At 51.5% G+C, this 20,690-nt stretch overlaps 1 protein-coding gene across 1 annotated transcript; it reads left to right on the top strand.

The window, feature by feature from the left end:
- Positions 1 to 5,098: 5,098 nt before the first annotated feature.
- SGK2 (serum/glucocorticoid regulated kinase 2) lies at positions 5,099 to 19,465 on the top strand (the record flags this gene model as incomplete). The annotated part of the gene is made up of 14 exons (XM_082325582.1): positions 5,099 to 5,150; positions 10,477 to 10,546; positions 11,801 to 11,858; positions 12,681 to 12,730; positions 13,336 to 13,393; positions 13,997 to 14,080; positions 14,409 to 14,540; positions 15,355 to 15,467; positions 16,015 to 16,051; positions 16,623 to 16,709; positions 18,060 to 18,155; positions 18,443 to 18,598; positions 18,996 to 19,085; positions 19,310 to 19,465. 14 exons carry the CDS (start codon positions 5,099 to 5,101, stop codon positions 19,463 to 19,465), a joined length of 1,239 nt encoding a protein of 412 aa, XP_082181708.1.
- Between the last annotated feature and the right edge of the window lie 1,225 nt (positions 19,466 to 20,690).

Raw genomic sequence — 20,690 nt, 5'->3', positions numbered from 1 at the left:
CTCTCTGCTTTGGGATTCACAGGCCCAGCTGAGACGGGCACGTGCCGAGGGCGAGAGGTCAGTAGTTTGACAAACGCTCGAGGAATTGTGCTGCCATTCATGTTTTCTCGGAGCTGCGGGACCTATCAACCAACTACATTGTGGTCCGCTCCCATGAGAGGGGCAGGTGCAAAAGGGTTTTTGAGGGTGAAAGAAACCTTCCTGGGTAACCAGAAAATGTCTCCTGCATATGAATTTTTTATTTTGGGTGAGGAGCTGAAGGCTCCACCAGTGACCAGCAGTGACTCCACCAGCACGCTCAACCATCAAACCGTTATTTGGGCACCCACCCATGCAGGGATGTGGTGACCACTGGCGCTGGGCACCTGCAGAGGGGAAGGGAGAGGAACAGGGAGAAAATGGGGGAGGGCATGAAGGGAGGGCAGTAGATTTTGTCTCCAGGAGGGCTCCTCTGGCCTCAGCTCAGATGTGCCCATGGGGCTCGGTCCTTGTTGGCTGCTCAGGTGCTTGTTCCTGTGTACATGTGGCCCAGGATGGGGAGCGTGGAGCCAGAGGAGGGTCACGCAAGAGGCAGAAATGGGGTTGTAGGACTGTCGCAACTGCAAAGTTCAGGCATGTAGAAGTCCCTGGTTCTCCTGCCCCGGACACAGTGCTGCCAAGGGACAAGGCTCCACCTCGCCCAGCTCCTTCCTTGCTGGCAAGCTCCATGGATTGCTGGTGGATTGGCAACGGGTCATGTCCACATCCAGGAGGTCTTGCTGGCGTTTGGGAGGTGACCCATGCCTCATTACCTCTGCTAGGACTCGGCATGTGACCCGGCGTAGCCTCCGGCGAACAGAGCACTTTGTTCTGACCCTTTGCACTTCCCTGCCGGCAAGCTGCCCTCTAATCCCCCCCAAGGAGGGATTTTCCTCTCCCACCCCGGCTCCGGGTGCCTGGGTCCCCTCGGAGAGCGGAGAGCGGTGGCAGGGTAATCATTTACTTCCTGCCACAAGCCACTCCTTCGGACTTTTCCTTTGACCTTCAGACTGAATAGCCAAAATCAAAACAGCGGGAGGGAGGTTCATGGTACATGTTGCTTTCTGCAGCTGGAGCGTGGCAGTGCCCGCCGGCCCTGCTACGGGAGCCCAGGAGCCCGGCTCTCCGTGCTTCTGCAGGTAACACCAATTTACTTTCTCTGGGATGATCGTGAATTTCCTTTTCTTAATGAGGTCCTGAACCTGTTTGGGAGAGGCAGAGGTTTTTGAGAAGGGTTTATCCTTTGCCGCCAGGGACCTGGCTGGCCCATGTGAGAGCTGCTCCCCGGGGGGCTGGCTGAGGGACAGCAGCTGGAAGCGGAGGGGGTTTGAGTTCCAGCAGTGGGTTTGTTTCCCAGCTGTGGAGGAATCCAGAGAGGAGATGAGCAGCCTCCTTGCTCCCCCTGGAAATATGGTACCAGGTGGAAAGGTTTCTTGCATTAACTGTGCCTCCCGCAGGAAACTTCCATCACAAGGAGCTTCCATCACCTTGCTTGTGTCTGCAGCCCCACATCAGCTCCCCTCCCTGGGTGAGCTCCCGTGGGGAGCAGCCACAAGTTTTTCTGACCCTGGCTAATTTCAGGAGCTGGCAGATCAGCAGATTGGCTGCTGACTGGCTGTGTGTGTCCCCCCATGTCCCTTGAGCCACCTGCACAGGGAAAGGAGGTTTGGGCTGGACTGGGCTTTTGCAGCCAGCGCCAGAAGGGTGAGGTTTGTACCAGAAATTTCAGGTTGTTTTGCCTGTGGTCTCCCAGGCTGCGTCTCTGAGGCCAGGCTGGGCCTGGCGAAGCTCAGGGGTGCTGTGTCCGGCATCCCACTAACGGGGCATCCCTGACCCCCTCGCTGGCAGGACAGGGAGGGCTGTTCCTGCTCAGCGCCAGAGCAGGGGAACAGAGATGGGCTCAGCAGATTTCAGCGCACAGCTGCTGCTCTTGCACAGGGGCTCACGGGTCCTGACAATGCCTTGAGCAGCAATTGGCCCAGTTTGGACTGGGCTGCCCACTGGATCCAGTATATATAGCTCTACTGGAGATGATCTCCGGCTCTGCCAGCACCAGTTGCTTCCCAGGTTTTGCATGTGGATAAAAAGGAGTGAAAACACGCATCCCCTGCAGTGGAGCTGGAGTTGGCAGCTCTCAGGGATGGGATGGGATGGGGATGGAGCAGGGCAGAGGAGAGGCATTCCCAGTGACACTTCGCCCACAAGCTTTCCTAACAAACCCAGCGCTGTGCCAGCAGCGAGGGGCCTGGTTTCAGGCAGTGCAGCTCTCCGAGCCGTCTCCAAGCTGCTAAGCCCTGCTCAATCCGGCCGGGAAACTGCCTCCCTGCCCTTGTCCCTGCCAGGCTGGTCACACTCAGGGCTTGAGCTGTGGGTGGTGGCCCTGAGCATGCACCCTGCGTCAGGCTGACTGCGCTGCAGGAGAAAAGAGACCCTCATCCCCAAAAAACAGTTGGTTTTTTTAAAGAAAGCCTCTAAAACATAGGCTGTAATGGGTCCTGAAGTCCTGTCGGGGAGGAGAGGAGAGGACAGCAAGCAGGAGAACTGCACCTTCCCCAAGGACAAGGCGGGCCAGCCAGAAGAGGAAGGGTCGCTTAGAGTCAAGATGCTTCCAACTTTGTGTTATTTATTCACTGAGACTGTGCCTACACGTAAGAAACACTTGGGAGCAAGAAAGCCCCAGTCAACTAATTTAATGGCAATAATAAGATCAGACATTTATTCCTCTGAAGATATAAAGGCTTTACAAGAGATCAGTAATATTCTGCCACGTTCATATTTGTAGAAATGGAGGCACAGAAAGTTGCAAGAGTTGCTCAAACCCACTTTAGCTGTCCTTTGGAATAAAAATCTGATCCCAGGCAGCCTCCTCTTGCCTCCTTTCACCAAAACATGGGAAACTTCCCAGCATCCATGTGGGACTCCTTGGCAAATCCAAGGGCAATGCCTGAGGCAGAGCCCTGGCTTTTTGAAACTAAAATAAAAATGTAGAGAGGGAAAAATATTTTTTAAGAAAAATATTTTGAAGAATGCCAGTGGCCACCAATAGCCTATTTAGTCTTTCATGAATCCTCTTAAGATGAAGAAATAGGCTCTGACCTTTTAAAGAATATCCTATCCTATCCTATCCTATCCTATCCTATCCTATCCTAACCTATCCTATCCTATCCTATCTTATCCTAAACTATTCTATTCCTTACCCAGCAGAGATAACTGAGTAGCCAAACATTTCAGGTCACCTTTCACTGCAGGTCAATGAAAACTTGCTTTGTGATCTCTAGAGAAATATTTGTTTTACTCTTATCTGGACCCTTCCCTGCAATTCCGATTGCTCAGGACTGTGTGGTTCCACTTCAGTGATACTTTTATGATTACGGTTATGCATATTGCTAGATAGGGAGATTAAGATAGTACACCTTTCCCTATAAAATAGCATATGTGCATAGCGTATAAAATATTGTAAGAGAGAGAGGGGTACTTCTCTGTGTATAGAGACAACGGGATGGAGCTGTTGTCTGCTGGACGTGTCCTGCCCCGGAGAAGCTGCAAAGGTGGCTTCCCCGGGGCGAGTGGCACAGGCCAGGGCTGGCCCCCCGGGAGGGAGCAGGCTCAGCTGCGGAGGAGCACGCAGCCCTCGACCCCTCATAGGGCTTGGGGAAGTGAAGGCAGCTTTCCTCCCTCAGGGGAAAAGGAAAATGTTTCCAAGCACAGGCAATGTCCGGAGGCTCTGAGCTGTGCCAGTGCAGCTGAAAAAAAAATCACCTTTCTGTGGCCAGGACTTGCTCCCACCACAGTCTGACCAAGTCCAGCCCAGGCAGGAGACGTGCACAGAAGGGGTTAAATTGCCTGAGAGCTGCTCATCACCTCTGAACCCAGGTCCAGCCAGAGGTTCTCCTGGTATAGATGTGCTCTCTGGAGGGCAGGGAAACACCATCCCCGCACAGAAGACCAGAAAACCCAACATTGACACCAGCAGGTCTCTGGCTTTACTAGAATTGTTTAATTTTGTTTAGGAGCCTGCGGATGCTGGGCAGGGGAACGGGCCAAGGCCAGTCCCGGTGTAAGGGGTGCATGGCCACACCTGCAGCACCTGTAGGGATGTGTGCCTGCCTGCCTATATAATGTATGTGCCCTGCAAGTGCTCCCACATCCAGCAGCCCCTTCAGCGTGGCACTAATATGCCCTGTCATGGGCAAGGGGCAGCGCTGGGCAAGGGGCGAGAGCTGCTGCAGGCTGCTGCTGGCCGTGGCCGCACAGGGGCAGGGCAAGGGGGAAAGTTCTCACCTCTTGCACGTGGGGAGGGCTGCCCGGGTGGCCAGCACGCTGGTCACATCTACCTGTCCCACTCGTGTCCTCCATCACGGGGACAACCGCTTGCCCAGGACACCTCTCCAGGGAGAGTCATGGGGCTCTCCAGGGCAAAGCCCTCTGCAGCTGCCCCAGGCCTCTGCTGTTGAATCCCCAAGTGAGGATCTGCCCTGTGCTGGGGATCTACTGGTGGTCTGTGTCCCCCCATGCTTCCAGGGAATGTATTCTCCTGTGCCAGGGAGCCATCAGTCCCAGGGCAGTCACCCCAGGCACAGGGAGGACAAATCGAGTCTCAGCGCCTCAAAAGTATCAAACAACAAAATCCTTTCCCGAGAGCAGAAATCTGTGAATTTAACTGTTGTAGGGTAAACTTCTTCTGTTGTACAGAAGTCAAACAGCCAACCAGTACCACCCAGCTCTCTTCCAGTGCCCTCCATCTGCCAGTCCCAAAGCGCTTTCCAGAGGAGTGCAAAGAGAGGGACACCAGAGCGGTGGCAGAGCCCGGAGCAACCCGAGCACCCCAATCCCCACCAGACCGAGCACTGGTGGGTGCTGGCCAGCTGAGGGTCAGGGAGCTGGCCCCGCGTCCCAGAGCCGTGCCCGGCTGGCGGGCAGCCAGTGCTGCACCCGAGGGCTTGTTTCTCCTCTTACTCCTGTGCCCTTCGCCTTTGCAGCCGGAGAATCACCTGCGTGCTCTGCTTCCCGAGGACGCCTGATGCCGGTCGCTGAGCTCCTGCTCCAGCCGTAAGCAGAGAGGACTATTTCGGCTGGCTTTATGTACGTGGCCTCGATGGAGCCCTCCTCCACTGCCCTGGGGAAGACGAAGGGTAATGCTTCTGGCTGGTATGGTGTCACTAACCCTCCAGGGATGGTGAGGGCATGGAGGAGGCTTCCCCATGGAGGTCTCACAGTGGGTGGGTGCAGCTGGCAGAGGGCAGAGCCCCATTGCACGTCTTCCAGGTGGGCTCCAGCCTGGCTCGTGCCACAGCCCAGCCTCGCAGGCACGGGCGGCTGGGGTCACCCTTCCCAGCAAGGGCTGCCCGGCGCCCGGCTCCCCGGGACCGCGGGGGGCCCAGGAGGTGGTTGTGTGCAAGGGGGGCGGCAGCTTCACATCGCACGCCTGGCCCTGAGTTACAGCCAGTGCGTGCACAGCCCTTGAGTGTCAGCCACCCTTCCAAACAGGGGGGCAGGATGGACAACACCAACCCAACCGTTGCTTTGGCCATCAGTAACTATTAGCATTACTGGCCACACTCCAGATTAGATATTTTATGCATTTTAGCTCATAAAAATTTTTCCTTCCGAGATCCTTCTGCTTTCTCTTCTTTGGATAGAAAATGGGTTTTTAATTAAAGATGCCTTTCTGTGGAAAATAAAATCAAGTAGATTTTGGTGATAATACCAAGGTTTTTACTGAAAGAAACAAAAGCAGAAGATATTTATTTGAAACTGTAAGTTAGCTGCTGAAAGCATTCTGAAACTTGACCACTTCAATGCAGGTAGGGGCAAAACCAGGGAAAATAAAAACATAACAGGAGATATTTTTAAAAGCTGACAATGCTAATAGCTTGAGGATGTTGGCTGAGCAAAAAATTCAGGCTTTGACCTCAGAGAGAAGGATATTTCAAGCAACACGCTGCTTCCCCTCTCTTGTTACACATGGCAATGAGCATATGGGATGTTTCAGATGTTTTCCTCCTGGTAGCTGTAGTCTGGGGTTAGGGACCTGTCCCACAGCAACCAGCCCCTCCGCTCCCCCAGGGAAGCTGGATTTTCTCCTGCTGCAGCTGCACACGGGAGATTTTATAGGAAACAGCAATGGAAGCAAAAATAGAATGCTTTATTTTTAATGAAGAGAGAGAGAAGACACCATCCTTCCTCTAATGTCGCCTTTTGCTCAGAGCTTAGTCTCTGGTCTCTCAAATCACTGCATGCTTCCGACACCAGGTTTTCCCCTCCACACATGTTTATGTTTGCATTTAATACCGCTGCAAAGCGCCGGTCTGGCCGCCCTGGGCTGCAGTCTCCCCAGGTCAGTGGAGGACACTGGAAGGAGCAGCTTCTTCTGGGTTTAACCTGAACCCAATGACAGTTTTGACCTTCCTCCAGACCACAGGGCAGTGGACAGATTTCCAGCTTACCACCATGTGTAAACAATTCTTCTGAATACCTGAGATGCAGGTCAGGATGTAAGTGGTTCCTACCCACCACCTGCACCCCTCCCTCATCTAAACCTACCACCCCCACCCAAATTCTCACTCCTTGGATAGATCTAGCAGGTGTCTCTTCATTTTTTGCAGCTGATCAGCTTTTCCTGCTCTCTTTAAAGGGCTGCAGTGAACCAGCAGTAGTGACATGATCGCACCAAGAGGGTTCATGGGCTAAATGAATTGCTGCAGGAACCAAAGCTATTCCCCTCTGAGTTTTAGGAAAGAGCCCTGGGCTTCTGGTCTGCCAGGGCAGTCAGTGGCAGGGTGGCCTGGGGCGGGGATGGGAAGTGCAGGGAATGAAGGATCTCTGTGTGCGCCGGCTGTGGACTGCTTCCCCTGCTTCAGGACACAGCCTCTGCTGGTAGATGTGCTCCCAGGTGTGCTTGATGCTTTGTTCTCTGTTTTCATGGGATTATTTTTTGCAAAATGCTGCTAGCTTTAGCCACCTACTTGTTTTTTGTGGGTTTTTTTGTGGTTTTTTGGGGGTTTTTTTTGTTTTTTTGGTTTTTGTTTGTTTTTCTTTTTTTTTACAGCTTTGCTTGTAGTTTTTCCTCTGAAATCTGGAGGGTTGTCTGTCTGTGGGCTCCAGCTTGCTCAGAGGTAGGGCTGCTTGGCTGGGGTTCCTGCTCTGGTTTGCAGTGTCCCTGGGGTGTAGGGTAAAGAATGCCCAAGAGAAAATTGGACAAGTCAGGAGCTCTGCAGAGGGCAGCTAAGAAAGCTTCCCTAAGTGAAGAATTCCTTTAAAGTCTTTCCTAACCTCTTCCTGGACTTGCTGTCTTGTGTAGTGTCTCAATGGGAATGAAAGTGGAGCTCAGTGCTGGCCTGGAGCTATCTTTTAGATCTGTAGCAGGGGAAAGCTTGAGCTTTTTTTTCACCAGTAAAAGCATGCATTTGCAGGAGTCCTCCTTCCTACCTCCCCCCGTGCTCCTTCTCTGAGCTGAAACTGGGGCATCTCCCCCTTACGCTGCATGCAGCCCCTGTGCTGGATGAAAGCTGTGGGCTCCCTTAGGTGCCCCTCTCTCAACCTCACCCCTCCAAACCCTGTGCTTCTTCCAAAACATTGCCCGCTGTCCCAGTGACAGCCTGCCAGGCCTCCTTGCCTCTCCATGCTGGCAACTAGCCCTTCCCAGAGCGGGAGAGGACGAGGCACTTGCTCGGAGGGGTTTGCAATCTAGGTTAGGTAGGAAACGACGCCGAGAGCGGTGACATCAGGGAAGAGGGTGGGAGGCAGCTTGCAGATGACGAGACTATGAGGTTGCCTCTCCGTGCAAGGTATGCGTTGCATTAGTAATGTGTTTGTAGCAAATAATGCTGGGCTAGCATGGGAATGTGGGTCACTGCTGGCAGAACTGTTGAAGGAAGAGGGAGCTGCTCGTGCTGTGCTGGGAAGAAAATGTATGTTACCGAGGGATGTTTTGGAGGGGGGGAGATTTAGCTGCAGTAACTGCTCCAACTTGTAAGTAGCAGCTTCATGTTGTGTGAGCGGGTGCCTGCTGCCTGGGGGATGCCTCTGGCCTGGGCATTGGGGTGAAATGCTCTTTGAGGGGGGTGTGGGGTGCAGCAGTTTGTTTCTGGTGTGTAATAGTCGCATCACATTGGGAAACTCCTAGATTTGCTTGCTGATGCTCTCTGTGGCCCTGGCCATGCCTGGAGCATCCCTGCTGCCCCAGCAGGCACAAGGAGGGATGCAGCCGGGCATGTATAACCAAGGATTCCAGCGTATTTTCGTGACCTATTTCTGATTCTGTTGTTCAGTGTGTGTGCGCTCAGGAAATCTTTGTGCTTTAGGGGGAATAGGGTTTGTTAGTGATAAGGAAAAGCCTGTTTGACTGCTCAGGAGATTTAAACTAGAAACTAACCTGGCTTTGGCGGTGGACTCAGGCTGGGGAAGGGGGCTCTGAATAGAAAGTGATAGGGCATGGGGATATACACATCCTAAAAATGCGTGTGGTCCTTTAGTGCAGAAAGAGATACTCTTGCCTCAGAGCAGGTATACTTAATGAAATAGCTTTGTTGGGAAACGCTGCCCTTGGTCAGCAGGGACTTGTTGAGTAGCTTCACTTCCAGCAAAGAAGCAGTGGAGCAGAATGGGGCCGGTGGAGGGAAGCATGAACAGGCTGCCAGGCTGTGGCCCTGGAAGAGCTGCACCGCCTTTGCTCAGCAGTGGTGCTTCTGCCTAGCTGCAGGTTGTGGAGACCTTGCTAAAGCAGCCTTGGCCAAGCCCATCAGAGCAAGTCAGGAGCTTGTCCTGCATCCTGTGCTGCCTGCAAATACCTCTGAGCCAGATGGATATGTTTCCATGGCTTGCCCATGTGCTCCCCAAGATGCCCGAGCTGTGACATGCCCACCTGTGCCTGAAGGGAGTCTTTTATTTTCCCCTGAGTCTGGGATCAGAACAGTGTCTATGGCAGCAAGCTGACCCTGGGGCCAAAACCAAGCTTGTGAGGGTTCAGATTTGGAGGGCAGGGCTGACGTCCCTCTGCTGTGACCATGATATCTGGCTGGTCTCTCCAGCAGCTTGTGGGACCGACACAGCCTGAGGCAGGTGTTGGATGACATTCAGTAGACCTCGGTGAGGCTGGGAGAGCCAGACTGTCAGGGAACTAAGGACTATGCCCAGTGGGAGGAGATGGGGTTTGATCCATCTGGATGCTGTTTGCATGCTGTCCCTAACTGGTGGGTGCCTGCTGGGACAAGGTCTCCTACCTGCTGCAGGGCAAAGTATTGGACAAGGTCAGGGTCTCAGACCAGCCTGATGTTGTAAGCTCACTCACTGAATGGTTTGTGGGTTTTTCTTTAAATACCTGCTTTCTCCTCCCTGTCCATTCAGAGACTCTAAAACCACAACCTGGTTTTTTTGGTTCCTCATCATGTCTGCCCCCAGGTCCCAGAACTGCTGGTGGTGCCTGGTTCGGTGGCTCTCTGGAGTGTGCGGGTCCCTCCATCTGGCAGATCCCAAGACCTGTGCAGGAAGGGCTCTGTAAATGGACTTGTGTTTACCTCAAAACTTGTTGTTGTCCTACAAACTCCTTGCCCGGGGAGATGGGCTTTGGCAGCTGGTGCTGCCAAGTCCTTGGTTCGTAGAAGAGCTATTCTAGGATGAAAACTTGCTCGTGTTTACAAAGGCACCTTTTTTAGTGTGTGTAGGTTTCTATGAATGTCTTGATTCTTTCTCTTTCCTTCCAGTAGCAAAGCTAAGGCTGAGCTAGGGAGTAAAATTGAGTCTTGGAATATTTTTGTTATCTACTCCTAAGCAAAACAAGGAACTCCTCCATACAGGTTGTGCTTCTTAGGCTTGTCTCTTGCTCAGCCTGTGCTGGGAGGAGCAGACTCAGGACTTTGCCTCTCTGTGAAGGGAGAGGTGATGATGGGTGGTGGCAATCGCCTGCGTGGCTGAGCAGCAGGGATGTTCCGTGGTGGGAATCCCAGCTTCTGGCACTGGCTGCGTGTCCCTGGGCAAGTCACTTACTTGCTGCAATGTGTGTGTGCTGGCTTACCTCCTGCAGGGCCCTGAAAGGTTTCATTCATGTCCCTAATTACTCACAGAATCCTGAATGAAAGGGGCAGAGGATGTACCAAGTGCATGACGTATCCCAGTACAACATCGTCCTTGTGAGCACTCTCCTTGTCCCTCCTGGGGACCCAGGGGTGGCTCAGGGAGGCTTGATGGTGGTGCTTTAGCCCGAGTCCCCTCTGCCGTGGGAGGGAGTGTCTGTTTTGTGGCACTTCTCCCCGTCCTGTGAGCTATCGAGGGCTCCTGGCTGGGGTGGGAGGGGAGCTGTCCTGGTTCCTATAATTTCCTGGTTATTTTGGTATGTGGGTGGAAGGGGGAGGAGGGCGGCTGTGGAGAGAAGAGCAAGGTCAGTGAAGAACAAACATGCCTCTGTGCACTTGTGATCACGCCGCCAGCTAATCGGCTTCGGTGCTCCAACTTTCCTCACAGAACTCATCAAGCACAGCCGTGAGAGGATAGGACAAACCATCAAGGCCTCCGGCTCCAGGCTCTGCTCGTAGTGAGTATGAAAGCCTCCCAGTGGGATGAGAGCCCTTTAAAAGCTCAGCCTGATAACCCCCGCGCCAGCTCGGCGGTGAATGGAGCTGGCTGGCACCGGCCAGATGTGGGCAGTCCCGGGGACAGCCGCCAGCATCCGCTGCCGCCCAGCATCTTCTGCCGTGGTCCGCTCGGCCATGGAGGAGGGTGGCTCCGGGATGGCCGTGGGTCTGTGCCTGGTGGCGCGTGGGGGCGGAGAGGGGAAGCACCCACAGGTGAGATGCGGGGAGGCCGGTGGGATCTTCGGGCTCCCTTTTTGGAAGGGGCAGGGTGGTGGTGGGGGAGCCTTCAGAGCCTCCCTATGGTATATGAGAGCTTGGTGGGGTTGAGCAGGAATGGACAAAGCTCTCTGGGGCAGGGGAGAAAAAAGCTCTGTACCTTTCTCATCTCTTTAATCCTGGCTTTTGCAAGGAGTGTGGGGGAACCCTTAAAACCAAGGGGAGGAATCCCTGGGGTGGCAGGACCCATCCCTCCCCAGTGATGCTTGAGCAGGGTGGGTCTGAACCAACAAATGCTGTTCAAGTCCAACTTCTCCAGCCCCAGCAGCAGCTGCACTGGATGATGACAGCCCTGTGCTTTAATGCCTCTGCTCACTGAGCTTGCCCTGCCACGGCCAGCCCCTCTTCCCTGCTGTGTCAACAGCCCCAAACTGTACTGGTCTGCACTGGTCTGGGGGAATGGCCTCTAAATGCTGCCAGCCCATCTGGACTTGCCTGGCTGCCCTGCAGAGACACTCCCTGGGTGGCAGGGCTGGGTGCTGCAGCATCCCTGTGTGGTGGGGTGGGAGCTGCATCTGCCTCGAGGGGTCTGGCTATGGCCAGGAGGGCCGCGACCTTGTCTGGCCCTGATGCTGTGTTGCTGTCTGAGCTGTGCTGGTCGTCTTGTGTTGGTGCCCTGACCAGTTTCTGCTATTTCAAATTAAGGGTTAACTGTGGCATTTAATATGTTTGTGCTTGTTCAAATCACTCGTGCACCCGGGAACATTTTTTTTCCCCATCTCCTGCTGGTGTGCACCCACTTTCCCCTGCCTCCCCCAGTGCATGTGCACCCCTACCCCTTGGGAGTAGCGGTGCTACCAAGGGAGCAGCTGGGGAGCTCAGCTGAGGTCTCCTGTGAGGATGCACTGGGGTCTGTGCTGAGTCCCTGGCAAGTTGATGGTGTGAAGCTGTTTCTTTCTTGGATTTTGTTTTCAATACTGGGTTCTTCTTTTCCCAAGTGCTGAACGAGTTGCTTTTTTAATGGATCGTTCTCGGAGCCCGGACAAAAGCACCCAGGTGAGATCATGGCTCTGAGACAGCAAGTCCTCACCATTAGGACGAAGAGAGGGGCTGGTGCCTGTAGGAGAAAGGCAAGGAGGAGAGCCTGTGCTAGCCTGCTGGGAGGCTTACTGCTGCCTTGTCCCTGTGGGTGAGAAAAAGGAGAACAGAGAGGCCCTATATGTCCAAAAGGGTAAGGCATAATGCTCCCAGGGTCTGGGGAGGGGAAGATTCTTCAGGAGCAGGAATGGGAGGAAGACTGTGTGTATGTATGTACCTCCTTGTCACTGGGAGGAGGGCTGAGCACCTTTGTGGTTCTAGGTGTGTGTAAGGCCACTTCCAAGGCTCCAGACTTGGCAGTTTTGGGTGTTAACAGAGTGGGCAGAGGGCTGCAGAGCTGGGGGGAAGGTGCTGATGTCCTGCTGCAGAAGTGCTCCTCTGTCTCAGAGCTGTTCACAGGGCTTCTTGCCTAGCACAGGCAGTGGGGAGCGCCTTGTCTGTGTGCTGTGGGGAGCAACTGAGCCATGCGGTGCCTTTCTTCTGTGGCAGCACAGCAGGTCTTGAAAGTCTCAAGTCAGGAGCCAAGCAGTCTCTTAGTAGTCTTGTTTTTTTTTTTGTGCAAGTATGGGATGAGACTGTACCTTAGTACAGCCTCCAGCCGTACTATTGCTTTAGTGCACAGCTCTGTTCTCTCTTTCCCCATCACTTAGTTTACCAAGGCATCCACTGTGTCTTTTGCTGAGGGTGTTTCTCAAACGCTCTGTGCAACGGATGCTGTATTGAGGAAGATACAACCTGCAGCATGGTCCTTGTGACTAATATTATTGTTATCCTTTCTAGCCTCCAACACCAACTGACAACATCAACCTTGGACCTTCTGCTAACCCAAAGTAAGCTCCCTGCAAAAGCCAGGTAGGGTGCGCAGTGAGGAGATCTGGCAGGGGAATGCAGTTGGTCCCTTTGTCTCATATGGGTGGTGTCTGCAAAAGTCCTAACAATTACATTACTTGGCCTTTAGCACCACGCGTATCACCAATGCACCAGCTTTCAAGACATTCAGCTGTAGCTGGTCCCTGTTATCATAATCATCCTCTCCTGTCCGTGTCTGCAGCCCCTTGCCCCATCTCTCTTGAGAGTTAGTAAGGGAAGACCTTTCTCATCACTGCTGGCTCCCTGACTATCTTTCTCTAGAAATGGGGATAAACTGTGCCCCCTGTGAAGGTGCCACTTGGTCCTGACAGGTGCTTTCTCCTGCTGCTGTGTTCAGCAGGTGGGCTGCTGAGGATTGCTCATCCTTTGCTGGGTGCACCGAAATACACGGTGCGAATCTCCCGCTTGCTGACAGCTGGCTGGGAATGAGGGTCGCTTGTCCAGTGCCCTTTAATCCCTTTCACAAACATTTGTGTTTCCCAGGAGGAACTCTGCTTTGATTGTAGTGTTGCTGTTGCACATTTCTCTCCCAGAAACATTAACTTGCTTCATTCTTGCCCAACAGTGCCAAGCCAACAGACTTTGACTTCCTGAAGGTTATTGGCAAAGGAAGCTTTGGAAAAGTAAGTGGATTTGTACAGGTGGGCTGTAGCTCTTTAGAGGCAGCTTGGAAAGGGACTTCCTTGCTGAAGGAGTTTCTAGCTGCGTCCTTTGCTTGCACCTCTCTGGAGGAGTTTGGCCTGAGTGGGACTTGAGACCAGATGAGAACCGGGATAGGGTTTTCATAGTCCGTTCTTGCTTTGAGCTGTCCTGCAGCCTCTCTAAGGACAGAAGTGTGAGGTGTTTCATGCTCAGGGTGGTGATGGTGAGGAGCAGTACTTGATTCAAAATAAGCCTCAGACTTGCTCAGCTAGCAAAAGATCTCTAGACAAATCTGTACCTTGTGAGATAGCAAGGATCCACTTTAAGTGGGACTATCCCCAAATGCTCCAAAACTATTTTCTATTGGGTGTGTAAGAGATGTATGTGAAGATGTTGCGTGCCTTTTTCTGGCAATGAGAAAGTGCTGGAAGTCAGTGGGCTGGAGCTTGAGCTTCAAAACTTCGTACCTGACCCTCTGAAGCTGTACTCTTGTGAGTGATTATACAGAGAGTGGGCAGTGAGGAAACACTAACCAAGTGGCAGAAGGTGAGACTGAAACCTGTGACCAGGACCTTCTGTTGCAGGTTCTCCTGGCCAAACGCAAGTGTGATGGGACTTTTTATGCTGTGAAGGTCTTGCATAAGAAAACTATCCTAAAGAAAAAAGAGGTATGTCTGCTCTCCTTGGCCGCTTCTGCCAATAGCGGTCAGTGTATGAGCAATCCTGGTAATGCAATTGAGTATCTTGTCTATGTGAATGCTCACTCAGCTACAAGTCACATGTTAAACATGGATTTCTTGGTGCAGTGGGAAAATGGAGAAGAACTGACATGAATCAGGTTAGAGAGGAGGGAGCGGTTCCCTTTCTGGGACTGGAGATGACCCGCTAGAACTCCCAGCTTCTACTTGTTTTCAAAATGGCAGTGAGCCCCTACATCAGACTGGACTGGACTTGATCCTTGCCTGAAACTCTAATGCCTTGCCTGCTTTTTGATAGCAAAACCACATCATGGCAGAGCGCAACGTGCTCCTGAAAAATGTCAAGCACCCCTTCCTTGTTGGACTCCATTACTCCTTCCAGACCTCGGAGAAGCTTTACTTTGTGCTTGACTATGTAAATGGAGGAGAGGTGAGTGCACATACAGGCTTTATTTTAATCCTCTATTTGGTCCTTCCCAAATGTGCTGCTGTATTGCCTAAACCTCTCTTTTTGTCAGAAGATAATGATGTTGAAGTATAATGTTGCCTTGACTGCTGGCAAGGACCAGCTAGGAGTGGCTGGCATGCTATCTCACCTGTAAGTTCAGTGAAGATCTTGCTGGATATGACCCATGTGAGATAATTCCCAAGACAAGGACACTGAGAAAAACATGTGCTAGGGGTATTTTAAAATTCTATGGAGAATATGGGAAATGCTGACATGGCTGACCTTTATGCAAAACCCACTTGTGGGCCAGCTCTGGATTCCAGTCTAGTGCTTGGGTGATTCCATTGCACTGTTAGACTTCTTTTTCTGTCCTGTAGAAGCTCCTCTTTCTTCAGCTGTCTCTTTCTGTGCTATCTGAAACTGCCTGGGTGATATTGTTAACACTGATGTCTTGCCCAAGTCTAATTCATATTGGGGATCTTAGTGGGTTCAGCTCTGTGCATGTACCACTCTTTGTGGCCATACTACAGCCTGTGGGTCGTAAAGCTTTCTAGCTTGCTAGGTCAGCAGATGACCAGTTTTGGAGCAATGAATTGAGATGGTGACATAAGAGGACAAATGAAGCAATTTCTGAAAAGGTGTTTACATAAAGTCATTTGGTTTGGGTTGATTTGGTGCTGTTCACATGTCACTTGCTGCAAATTGGTCTTTACTTAAGTAGCTGGCTTTCAGGCTTGCTCCAGATATCCTTCAGCTTTTTAAAGAATAAATGATCAGTGTTATGATCTGTTTGTAGCTCTTCTTCCACTTGCAAAGGGAACGCTGCTTCCGTGAGCCCCGGGCCCGATTCTATGCTGCAGAAGTTGCTAGTGCAATTGGGTACCTGCATTCCTTAAACATCATTTACAGGTAAGGCACGCGTCCTGCTGCGGAGAGCCGGGGCACCGAGTCTGCCCAGCCAGGCTGTGTGCAGTGCTGGGGAGGGAGAAGACTTCTGGGGCCATGCAAAATGCAGGACTGGAGTAGCTGAAGAATCTCCTACCCTGGACAAGACAGTGCACTGCTGGCATTTTACCCTGCAAGAGGGGTGCTGTCTGCACAGGACCTGATGGGCAAGAAACACTCCCAGCCTGATAGTGTGATGGAGAATGGTTGAGTGAAAAGACCTAAAATAAACCTGGCACAAGAAAGAAGAAATTGTCTCTCAGTGCCAATTTATGCATAGATATGCAGGTAAATGCAGGCTAACACCTGATCCTGTATGACAGCAGTCTTTCTATGCTTGCATATGTTGTATGTTGATACCCAACAGTGATAGGAATCTGCACTTTGGGAAGGTCTTGGTGAACTGGATTGTGGAGTCTTGTTAGCTCCTGTTCTTAGCTGATGCTGTTTCAGAGCAGGCTTTTCTAAATATCTGGCCAAATCTGCTCAAACAGCATTTTTTGTCTTGCAGGGACTTAAAACCTGAGAACATCCTCCTGGATTGCCAGGTATATTAGCAGCTCATGCTGCCTTCCTTCTGGCTTTAAGAGCATCAGGACCATAAACAGAGGGCCATGGCTCTGCAAGCTGGGCTATAGCTCACTTCATTGCATGGATTTTGCATGTATGCACAACTGCATTTCTGTGCAGATCCTGGAAGAGGGAGTGAGCCTGCCCTCTGTGGAACTGCACACCTGGGGCCCTCTCAGCTCATTCCCAGAAGCTGGGACCTGACTTGTGGGCAGGGATCAGAGTGCTAAGAGCAAGTCACTGCTGCTACTCTGGTGGTGACTGCTATATGAACTGGCTTTGGGATAAAGCAGTGGCAAAGCACAGCAGTGCTGGATCTCTTCATAGCTACATAGCTGCAGACAAATTAAAAAAAAAAAATCTAGACACTACTTTCTTTATAGGCTCCTGTACTTGTACTATAGGATGTCCAGAAGGTGAGGGAGGGGAAGTGGATGAACAGTGGAGAACTAAAACATACATGAGATGCGATGTGAAGGCCAATGCTTGGAAACCCTGTCTCTTCTTTAGAAAGAGGTGGCCAAGCTGAAATTTTCCTGTCTTCTTTAGGGACACATAGTACTGACAGACTTTGGACTCTGCAAAGAGGGAATGGAGCAAGAGGAGACAACAACTACTTTTTGTGGCACTCCTGAGGTACAGCAAGTGCTGGGGTTTCACTGTGACCCGGACACTGAAAGCCTTCAGAGACTTGCTGCTCTGGGTCTCAGACTTGCATGGGTGCTCAGCATCTCAAAATATGGGCTCTGATTTGGACTGTCTTGGGCTTTTTGAGGCTGTCAGCCTGAAGTTCGAGTTCAGATAAGGTCTTTCCTACTCAGCAGAGACAGTTTTACCTATAACACTGATTATTACTCTAAACTTGCTGTGGTATCAGAGGCAGGGATCCCTGCACTCAGAAAAGGCCAGTCTTGTGAAACTGGGGCTGCCGCAGGTGGCTGTGGAGACAACCTTGACCCTGGGAGCCTGTGAGCAAGCCTGTGAGCAGGCTGTTTACCTGCTCTGATAGCCTGCAGCTGCAGAACAGGGAGCCTGCTGGTACTGACATTCACAGGACCTTGCTGTGCCCTTCTACATGTCCTTGGTATGCGGGAGCTGCAACACACCCTGTGCAGAGGAGAGGACCAGGCTCTCTGGAATGTGAACACCGCTCAGAGAGGAAATGCCTGGTCTCCAATGCACCTCAGATAGGTTTTGCTAAAAAAATCTCCACTTTGGCTTCTTGGAGGCTGCTTTTTCCTGCCCCTTACTGAGCTGGGGATTTTGGTAGCACTTTGGCTTAGGTAATACACCTGTCCTGCTGCCCTTCCTCAGATAGCTTGAAGAAGGGTCTGTAAACCCAGTACCTTTCTGTATTCAAGCTCAGTAGAAGTGGGCAGGAATTTCCTGGTGGTAGCCCTTGGCTTTCAGTGGGGACCCACTTATGCAATAGTACAGCGTGAACCAAGCAGGAATGTTTGAGCTTTGTTTTGTGGGTTTTGGTGTGTTGTTTTGGTTTGTGTTTTTTTTCCCCCCTGCCCTAGATAGGGAGCCTGATAGCACACACAGATAATCCTGTGTGACACCAGGCTTGATGTGCTGCTTGTTCTGCAGGCTGCTTGAGTTCTTCCCAGTTGCTCCTTGGTGGTGGTTATTGGTAGTTTTGCTGATTTGAACAGGCTTAATGGGACTGGAAACTGCAGCTTTCTAAAAACTGCGAGCCTCTTAGAGGTGTAATGTGTCAGTGCAGGACAGGTGTGTGGCAAATCCTTGTGCAGCCCTCTCTAGGAGGAGAACCTTGTGTAGCCCAGAAAAACACTTTTGGTAGGTATCTTTCAAACCCTTTGCTCTGAAGCAAGTGGAGACTCTATCAAAGCATAGTAGGAAATGCATGTGTGTGCTTATTAATGCATTTGCTTAGCTTGAACTGTAGCCAGGTTTGCACTTATGAGGACAAAGCCCTTCCTTTATCATTTGACTCAAATATTTACTCCTGACTCTTCCTAGTACCTGGCTCCCGAGGTGCTAAAGAAGCAGCCGTATGACAGGACAGTAGACTGGTGGTGCCTGGGAGCCGTCCTCTATGAGATGCTGTTTGGACTGGTAAGTTTGCAAGCTGGCTGTTTTACTCTACACGGTGAATTTATTTTCAAAAACTTTGTGAGGTTGGTCTGGCGTTTACATGGTACCTGACACAGACAATGGAATCCTGGACTAGATGACCTGTTTCAATCATACCATTGCCCTTTGAACAGAGAGGTATTTGTTTGATATGAGAGATGGCAGGTCTCCTTCATCTGCTTGCTGTAGGACTCGCTGCGACCTGCAATGTGGGGTTCCTTATAGTAGCTCATGTTTTACCTGGCTGCTTCTCTTCTCTTTCAAATTAGCCTCCTTTTTACAGCCGGGATGTCTCTCAAATGTATGACAACATTCTGCACAAGCCACTCCAGATCCAAGGAAGCAAGACTGTGGCAGCTTGTGACATCCTCCAGGGACTTCTCCACAAGGACCAGAAGAGGAGGCTGGGTGCCAAGACAGACTTTGTAGGTTGCCTCCATTAGGATCAGGAGGGAGGATGGATAGGAAACCTTTCTAGTCTGAGCCTTTCCTTTGCGATAACAGCACTGTCTTGGAAAAAACTTTCCACCCAGGCTGATGTCTCTCCAGCCTCCTAAAAGAGGCATACGGGGTTGACTTGGATTTCCAAAGGGAAAGGTGTGGTGGCAAGCTACGACACCAATGTGTGATGGTGTCATCTCCCTTCAAGGGATTACTGGACCATGACTCTCATGTATTAAGGATTTGCTACATGGGCCCTACATGGATATGTGGTAGCTCCAAGTCTTGCTTCAGCCACTTAATGCTATGAAACCAGCTGGCAGGTGCTGGAAAAGGAGGGCTGGCAGAAGAGTGACTTTTCTCCCCCCACTTTCCATGCAGCTTGAGATAAAGAACCACGTATTCTTCAGCCCAATAAACTGGGACGACTTGTACCACAAGAGGATTACCCCTCCGTTTAACCCCAATGTGGTAAGTAGGTATTTCTCTTGGTGTCTGTTATAGTGGTGCAAAAGAAATCCTCTCCAGATGTCTTATGCTGACACTGAGGGGTGCTGAAGTGCAGGTTAGGAACTGCAAATGCAGTGGTGATGATGCTTTTGGAAGAGCAGCTGTGTTAGACTGTCTGAACACAAGTGGTTCGTTGGGGTCCGCTGACCTGAAATGACTGTGTGTGTCTCTGCTCCTTGGCTTAGGCTGGTCCAGCTGATCTGCGACACTTTGATCCAGAGTTCACCCAAGAAGCGATCTCCACCTCCATCACCCACACGCCTGACCTAGCAGCCAGCAGCTCCAGTGCCTCAGATGCCTTTTTAGGATTTTCTTATGCACCAACTGAAGAGGGCATCTAGGTTTTATAAAGGCTTTGAGAAGCCAGATTTTAACTGAATGGGTTTTATGTTTGTTTTTTCTTTTTTTTTTCCTGAAAGGATGGGTACTGTCCTTTGCTCATGGTTTAAGGAAATGGGGACTAATACACTAACTGGCTGGGATGGAACAGAGCTCTTAACTCTTGCTGTTTGGTGGATTTACCTTTAAATGACTGTTCCACTGGCATGGAAAGTGGGACTTATTATTATTATTTTTCCCCCCCCAACTGTCTTGTGCTGCTTGGCAGGATTGTATTCACTCTGTGGTTGTATTTATGGTTCAGGTATGCACCATCACTCATGTCACAGCCATGTCCCTCTAACTGGCTGCTTTTTTTTTTGTGGAGCTAACTCTGCCCAGCTATGTCCAACTGCCTTGCCCCCCTAATAGAGAGGCAAAACTCTTTGCACTACCAAGAGCAGTGGCTTCCTTCAAGTGGACTGTGCCACTGAAGCCACTCATCCTGGACTGAGCTGGGCTCAGAAACTGTTCATCAGTTACTGCTCTAAAGGCAGCTGCAGGTCTGTAAATCCTGAGCTGCACTGTGGCCTTTCATGCCAGCCAGTCCCTCTCCAAGGTGAGTGGGTCATCTCTCTCTGGTCCGGGATTGGGATGCTGCTGAAGCAACAAGGAGGGTGTTATGGAGGAGCCAGTGTGTGGGGGGAAAATCCTGGATAAAATGGGTGGGGAAGAGGCTGAGTTGCTTGGTAAAATAAAAATAACCTTATGGCCAAACCCGGGGTGGGGGGCGTCCTTTCACAGCCTATGCTTGACTTGCCTGAGGCACACCAACACTACTGCAACGAGCACGATCTGGAGCACCGTGGAGCCCAGGGCAGCAGGGGGGCCCGGCCCAGCGCTGCACCCCGCGCTGGGGCGGCCAGCGGCGCTGAGCCCTCGCAGGCAGGAGAGCCGCAGCGGTCCTGCAGGCTCCAGCGCCATCTGAAAATGCCCGTGTCTCATGTAGAACAGTTAGTTATTCTGCCTTAATTTAAATGCTGGTATACTCATTGAATGTCACTTCCCACTTTTTTTAAAAGTCCTTTTGGTGTTCTGTTGCTGTGGGGAGGGGAAGGGGGGCTAAGAGCTGCGAACTGCAACACGGGGAGAAGCAAGGGCCTTTCTAAAAGTTGTGTGATGCTCATGCTGTTGGGAAGCTTGTGCTGGAACAAATTTTTTTTTTTTTATGGGACTTATCTTGCATGT

The sequence above is a fragment of the Platalea leucorodia genome, assembly GCF_965183815.1.
Source record: "Platalea leucorodia genome assembly, chromosome: 13".
Lineage (NCBI taxonomy): Eukaryota > Metazoa > Chordata > Aves > Pelecaniformes > Threskiornithidae > Platalea > Platalea leucorodia.
The sequence above is the reverse complement of the archived record's forward strand: the minus strand, read 5'-3'. Positions and strand labels throughout refer to the sequence as shown.